The 7,072-nt window shown below is 54.4% G+C and overlaps 1 protein-coding gene and 1 long non-coding RNA gene across 4 annotated transcripts in view; one reads left to right on the top strand and one right to left on the bottom strand.

Moving 5' to 3' along the window:
- Positions 1 to 3,336, top strand: part of CNP (2',3'-cyclic nucleotide 3' phosphodiesterase) — a 7,389-nt gene extending 4,053 nt beyond the window's left edge. For all 3 annotated transcript variants that reach the window (XM_019667018.1, XM_019667019.1, XM_019667020.1), the window contains exons 3-4: positions 70 to 209; positions 1,844 to 3,336. In XM_019667018.1, the coding sequence (XP_019522563.1) occupies positions 70 to 209; positions 1,844 to 2,293 (590 nt within the window). In that variant the 3' untranslated portion in view covers positions 2,294 to 3,336. The remainder of the gene's footprint in view (positions 1 to 69; positions 210 to 1,843) is intronic.
- A 1,306-nt stretch (positions 3,337 to 4,642) lies between these two features.
- LOC109395748 (uncharacterized) lies at positions 4,643 to 5,445 on the bottom strand. The gene is made up of 2 exons (XR_002126717.1): positions 5,412 to 5,445; positions 4,643 to 4,969 (listed from the first exon to the last, which is right to left on the bottom strand). It is a non-coding gene; the product is annotated as an uncharacterized LOC109395748 (long non-coding RNA).
- Between the last annotated feature and the right edge of the window lie 1,627 nt (positions 5,446 to 7,072).

Genomic DNA, 7,072 nt, shown 5'->3' on the forward strand with positions numbered 1-7,072 from the left:
CGGTGGTCTTGGTGATAGATGTTGGGATGCCCCTGCTTTCCTGCCCTGATGACCCCATTCTCCCTGCAGTTGTCTCTGGTGATGAGCCCAGGGAGAAGATTGACCTGGTCACCTACTTTGGGAAGAGACCCCCGGGTGTGCTGCACTGCACAACCAAGTTCTGTGACTTCGGGAAGGCCACCGGGGCAGAAGAGTACGCCCAGCAGGACGTGAGTGCCCCCCAGGGACACCAGTGGAGGCGGGGAGGGGCAGGGTTCTGGAATCGGGCACTGGCGGAAGACAGGGACCAGAAACCGGACAGCAGCTTAGGAAAAATGACATCTGCTCCAGCTCACCCCTCGGGGTGGCTTCGTTACACAGGCCTCAGGCGCCCTCCGGGGAGCCCGTCCTCCAGTGCTGCCAGCCTGCGCATCCGTTCCCAGGCCTGCCCACTCTTCTGTAGATTGATGGAGAATGGTGGTTGGCAACAGGCTCCTGCTCGGCCTCTCTAAGCTTGTGTTAAGTCCCAAAGGCTAGGAGTCCCTGTGCCCAGGGAGCCTGGTGCTCTGAGGTTCCTGTCCCCAGGTCTGAGGCCTGGCCTTGCCCCAAAGTAGGGAGTATCCAGAGATAGTGAGGCCTGTTGGCTTAGGGGTACCAGAGCCTCCCCACCTCACAGCTGGCCTCCTTGCCACAGCCTCTGATCGTGACCTTGTTGCCTGGATGCACAGAGCTGCCTCTAGCCTCCTCAGGTCGCCTTTTCAGTAGAGCCTTCCCTGACCCTCCACCCATCTCCCCTGACTTCTGTCTAGGTTAATGCAGCCAGTGTCCTGCTGTCATTGAGCTCCTCCCACTCAATGGAAGCTCCCTGAAGGGGAGATTTTCTGTTTTGGTTCACCTGTGTATTCCCAGCACCTAGCAGAACTGCATGAATGGATGTGTTAACCCCCTTCCACCACCTCTGACCATTTGTTCACTTAGCAATGTGTGTTAAGCACCTTCTGTGTGCTAGATACCATTGGGACAAAGGACGGTAAGCAAAAGTGGACAAGCTTTCATGGTCAGATGACAGATGGGTTTTTTTTAAAACACAAAAGCCACTCAGACTGCGTTCTCTCCCTCTTACTCTCCCAAAGGAAGAGACGAACGATCATCAACGGCGAATGGCAGTTGCAAAAGCAACACCAAGAGACGGCTTCACACTGAGATGGGCTTTTTCAGAGAATCAGATATAACCAGATATGCAGTCAGATTTTACATCAACCAAGAGATTTTGCTCGAGGGCATTTATTTCTCACTTTGCCCTGCCCTCCAGGATATGGCCTGGCTACCAGGGTGACTTCCCAGGGGGAGCAGAGTAGTAGTGACAGTAGCACTTTTTATGTGCCTGACGCTGTTCTAAGCCCTTCACCCAGTCACTCCTTTAATTCTCACACACAGGCGGGTTTGCGTCATCCCCATTTTACAGGTAAATAAGCCAAAGTGGAGAGGTTCAATGGCTGGCGCACAGCCCTGCAGCTGTTGGGATGTTGGAAAAGTCATGACGTATTTTTTCTCTGTTTTTTGTTGCAAAAGTGCGTCATGACTTTTCCGACAACCCAATAGTAAGGGGGAACTAGGTTCTGAACTAGGAAGCCTGGCTGTACCCCTGCCTCTCGGGCACCTTTGTTTTTTCACATCAGCCCGAACAGTGTCAGTGGAAAGACCCAAACACCACACAGACTGCGTGTTGTGGATGTTTGTGGGGGACATGCCTTTGCCAAACAGCAGTGCTCAGTTGTGCTCACCTGTTAGACGCACCCCTGGCAGCTGTCCTTTCTGGAGGCCTCCCCCTCTAGCTTGGTCCTCTCCTCCTCCATCTCTGCAGGTGGTGAGGAAGTCTTACAGCAAGGCCTTCACGCTGACCATTTCTGCCCTCTTTGTGACGCCCAAGACGACAGGAGCCCAGGTGGAGCTGAGCGAGCAGGAGCTGCTGCTGTGGCCCAGTGACGTGGACAAGCTGTCTCCCTCCGACACCCTGCCCCGGGGGAGCCGCGCCCACGTCACCCTAGGCTGCGCGGATGGCGTGGATGCCGTGCAGACAGGCATTGATCTCCTGGAGATTGTGCGGCAGGAGAAGGGGGGCAGCCGAGGTGAGGAGGTGGGTGAGCTAGCCCGGGGCAAGCTCCTCTCCATGGGCCACGGGCGCTGGATGCTGAACCTGGCGAAGACGCTGAAGGTCAGGGCCATCTTCACGGGGTACTACGGGAAGGGCAAACTTGTGCCCACGCACGGCAGCCGCAGGGGGCGTGCCTTTCAGTCCTGCACCATCAACTGAGTATTCTCAACACCCCTCACGTGCCCCTCTTTAGAAGGGCAGGGGGAGGAGGGGGAAACACACCCTCTACTTGATCTTTGAAGATTTTTCTTTTTTTTTACTCAAGGTTAACCTTCCTGTAACTTTTTAAAAACTTGTAAAATAACTGTCCCTCTTTTCTGCCCCCCACCCCCTTCCCCTCTAACACTCAAGCTCTCAACACAAAGCGGGGTGGGCAGGTGCCATTCGGGAATCTGGACCAAAGCTGGTAAGGCTGGGCCGAGCTGGCCTGGAGCCGCAGCCACAACCCCGAGCCCTGCTTTCTGTTACTGGTGCCCCCAGTCCCCAGTCCAGGTCCGCTGCCCTGCCCAGAGCTGGGTAATGGGAGAGACCTCAGTACACAGGGCCATCGCCATGGCCATGGAGCACTGGTGGTGGATGTGAGGGGCAGGCTCCCTGGGCTTTGACCCCATTTCTTAATCAGTGTAGCCCCAGGAAGGCTGGAGCTGTTGACCAGGGTAGAAAAAGGGGTTTACCTCCCACCTTGGGTCCTAAGTGCCTGTCCCCTCTTTCACATTGTAGCTAGGTAACAGTTTGGTAACTAGGGAAGAAAAGAGAATAAGCAGCATCCACACCCCAGGAAGGGGATGGGGTGGCCATCTTTCCAGCGAGATGACTGCTGTGTGTGGGAGACCAAGGCCGGAGACGGTGTCTCGGTGGGGAAGCTCGACTCTTGCGGTCCGCCCAGCCCACTTCGCCTCCTTGGTGCCTCTGGAGGCCTGTGTGCCTCCTCTAAAGGGGGCCGGTGGGTACTAAGAGCCAATGGAGTGGACTCCCGGCTGTCAAGGGCTGAGCCCCACCTGATGCCTCTGGGAAGGGATTTTTAACATTGCTACGTGGGCTGTGGTTCCTGGGGTGCCCTCCACTGCCCTCTGCTCAGTAACAGGCTTGCTAATTAGGTTGTCACTAGACAAAAAAGTGCTTGGGATTTGAGTTACTATCCTGGCTTTGACCAACCTCAGCAACTTGTAAGACTGATCATGAAATAAATCGTGTTAATCCTAGCTGCGTGCAGTCTCTCTCTCTCCTGTGCCCTGCACATATTCCCTGGGGTGAGGGCTGGGTGTTAGGAGGGCTGGCTTTGTCCCACAGCTTGGGGCCATCGGTCCTGTCTCCCCGCTGCTGGCTGGGCACAGCTGTGGCGAGGTTGGGCAGCTGAACAGTGTTGGCTTTCATAAGGAGGCAGAAAGGAGAGAGGCTGGTCTTAGACGCCCATAGAAAGTGGGGGTTAGCTGGGTATGAGGGCCGCAGAGCACAGAGCCTCTCGTCCTCCATTAACTGCTGAAACAGGCCCACAGATGTGCCCAGCCCAGTCTAATCAGAAAGACTTCTCAGAGAAGCAAGACCCCAAACTCCTAGTATGAGCTTCCCAGTTCTCTAGGGAAAGCCACCCTCAGATCAGTGCTGCCTTAAATGCAAGGGAAGACCTGACATTCAGAATCTCTTCCAGCCAACAAGGGCCTGGACGGCTACATAGGGAACTTCCCAGGCCTTACTTAGTCATCACCATGGCCTTGGCACCTAAGGGGGAAGACTGGAAAGAAAAGGGCAAGGGCTCCAAAGAAGAGAAAACATGTATTTGGTCCAAAGTCTTGCCTCACCATTTCTACCACCAAAGCACAGGAGAGAAATCTGTTTCCGCCAAAGCTTCTGGTGTCTCTGCCTGGAACTCCCAATAAGATTCCTCGCCACAAACACCAAGCTTGACCTGAACAGCATGACATAAGGCATGGTTCCTTCCCCAGCAGAAAGGGGCACCCATGGAGAAGCGGGGGCGTTTGCTAAGAATGGTGTTTCCAACCGTGCGAGCTGATGTCAGGGACCAGGCCCCTGGGCCCAGGAGCTGCCTGTCCCACTTGCACAGGGTCTGGGGGGTTGACGAGGCAGGATTTCGCCTCGTCTCCATCTCCCTCAAGCCTGCATTCGCAGCAGGAACTGGGTGAGTCCATGTAAACCTCCTGTTTAGGTTAGCCTGGCCTGACCCTTAGCACCCATGCTCAGTGTGAGCTTTGGACACACACAGCTGCTTGTGATTTCTGGCGGCCCCACCCTAAACTAAGCAAGTTTTCTGAACTCAGTTCCCCCTGACACATCAGGCTGGGCCCAGCAGCATCTCGACGCTCACATGCTAAATAGGTTTGGGAGAGGCAGCCAGCACCCGACCTGCCACCAGGCTCTGGGTGCCCCCACCCCTGTGGGGCACCCTGCTGAGCCCAAAGTCCATGTCAGCATCAGTTCCATGCTGGGGGCTCATCTCTGGCCCACTGACTCTGGAGTGACATAAAGCAGCTGCCAGAGTAAAGTGCCAGAAAGGGTCAAAACATTTTATTCTCTTAATTTTTTTCTTTTTTAATAAAGTTAAACAGTAAAACAAAAATTCACAAGCTGCCTCCCTGTCCACCCCCCGCCTCCCTCCCCTCCCCGCAGTCTTCGGCGCTGGCTCCCTTTCCTTCACCCCACTCACAGACACAGGGCATCCAACTGAGAAAATGAAACTGCTCTAAGTACATGGAGACATGATGAAGGGAGGAGGTGAATTGTGTCCACATTCAAGGTTACACTGAGCAAGTCTGCATTTGCTGGGTTCCGGATGATTTCATTAGCCAAACTGAAAGAAGAAATTCCCTGGACCAGATGCTGTAAGGGAAAGAAGGGCTTGTGAGCTGACTGGGTTTTCCAGGGAAGATCACTTTGCTCTGATTATGGTAAAGTCTCCAAGGGCTGCTTCCAACTCAGAGAGAGAGACCTCTGAGGGTATCAAACAGTCTGGGCCCTGGGGTGGAAGGGAGCTCATGAGCCTGTTGGGCAGCTTCCAACACCTTCCCTCATGCAGAGAAGCCTGGGTGCCGGGCAGCTTACTTAGTGCTGCCTCCCTGGCTCCCTGGCTCTGTGGCCCGAAGGTATGCCGGGAAGCTCCCCTCCCCCATCCTCAGCAACACCTGAGGGGACAGAGGCCCTGCCAGATGGGAACTCAGCTGCCTCCACTCATGAGCCCCCCTGACTCAAAGAGCTGCCTGGGCAGGCAGTTGCTGTGTCAGCTGGTGATACGGGAACTCCCAGGAACAGCGGGCACACCCACCTTCAAAGCTGAAGCCCCCAGGGCCACCGAAGAANGGCAGGTAATTTGTGCCTGTACGTGTTCTCAGAGAACTCTTCACTCAGCTTGAATGCTGGGAAACCAGGGAATAGTGGAGCTGCAGCGACACTGGCCAGGTGTGAGCCCTGTACCTGTGAATAGCTTGAGACAAAGGCAAACTAGAGGTGGGGCTCCTGGTTAGAGCTGGTGGCTCTGCCCTGGAGAGTGACTGCCTCTTGAAGCTAAACATTAAAAACTGGAATCCTAGGGCCGGCCAAGTGGCTCAGCTCTGGGCAACAGCAGTTCGATGCCCGGCCCGAGCTGAGCTGCCCCTGAACTGCCAACAGGTGGCAGGATGGCTCAGCTAAAAAAAAAAAAAAAATTCCCCCAAAACTGGAATCCTTTTCTGCCTGGGATACAGCAGAAGTGTACCGGGCCAATAAGGCCTGCTCTGAGTGGAGGCCTCCCTCCCCTGTGGAGAGTGAGTGAGGTCCTCGCAGGGACTGGATTCTGGGAATAAACAGGAAACCTAGTTTCTCTGAAGCGAGCCACAAGGCTGGAAATTGAAATCAAGATACTCCACACCTCGTCCTGTCTACCAGCCATGTAATATCCCATTATACACCAAGACCTATTATCTCCCAGACCTCATGTAGGCTCTCATCCACCAAACAAGCCTGCAAGGTGGGCCCCTGAGTGAAATGGGGTGCCATTAAGAGTTACCCAGGTGGTTGTGGAAAAGCTGGGGTGGTCACCCTAATTGTTGTACTTGACAGTTAAGGGTCAGTCATTTATCCCCGGTCAAAAGGCTTATAAATGGGCTGGGATGTTAATTATGTTTTTCTGGCTCCTTCCATCATACCACATAGTTCCCAACCGTCTTTTTTCTTTTTACCCCACTTTTTATTACTTGTGGATTCGTCCTTATAGATGTGATGCTGGTGAATCTGATTTCCTTGGCTTATGTTGCCTACCTGTGGTTTAAAGTGCCTTCGTTTTCAAGTGTGGGGAAGAGATGTAAAAATCTACATAACCTAAAGCCAGGGAATTGAAGCACCACTTTATAGCTCTGCAGTTGCAATTAGTTTGACCAACTAATGAATAAATGAATTAGTGGACTGGTCAAGAATTTGTTTAATGTCCTTTTTTTCCCCCTCTGGGTCCCGGTGGTCTTGGTGATAGATGTTGGGATGCCCCTGCTTTCCTGCCCTGATGACCCCATTCTTCCTGCAGTTGTCTCTGGTGATGAGCCCAGGGAGAAGATTGACCTGGTCACCTACTTTGGGAAGAGACCCCCGGGTGTGCTGCACTGCACAACCAAGTTCTGTGACTTCGGGAAGGCCACCGGGGCAGAAGAGTACGCCCAGCAGGACGTGAGTGCCCCCCAGGGACACCAGTGGAGGCGGGGAGGGGCAGGGTTCTGGAATCGGGCACTGGCGGAAGACAGGGACCAGAAACCGGACAGCAGCTTAGGAAAAATGACATCTGCTCCAGCTCACCCCTCGGGGTGGCTTCGTTACACAGGCCTCAGGCGCCCTCCGGGGAGCCCGTCCTCCAGTGCTGCCAGCCTGCGCATCCGTTCCCAGGCCTGCCCACTCTTCTGTAGATTGATGGAGAATGGTGGTTGGCAACAGGCTCCTGCTCGGCCTCTCTAAGCTTGTGTT

Source organism: Hipposideros armiger, unplaced genomic scaffold (genome assembly GCF_001890085.2).
Source record: "Hipposideros armiger isolate ML-2016 unplaced genomic scaffold, ASM189008v1 scaffold_482, whole genome shotgun sequence".
NCBI lineage: Eukaryota > Metazoa > Chordata > Mammalia > Chiroptera > Hipposideridae > Hipposideros > Hipposideros armiger.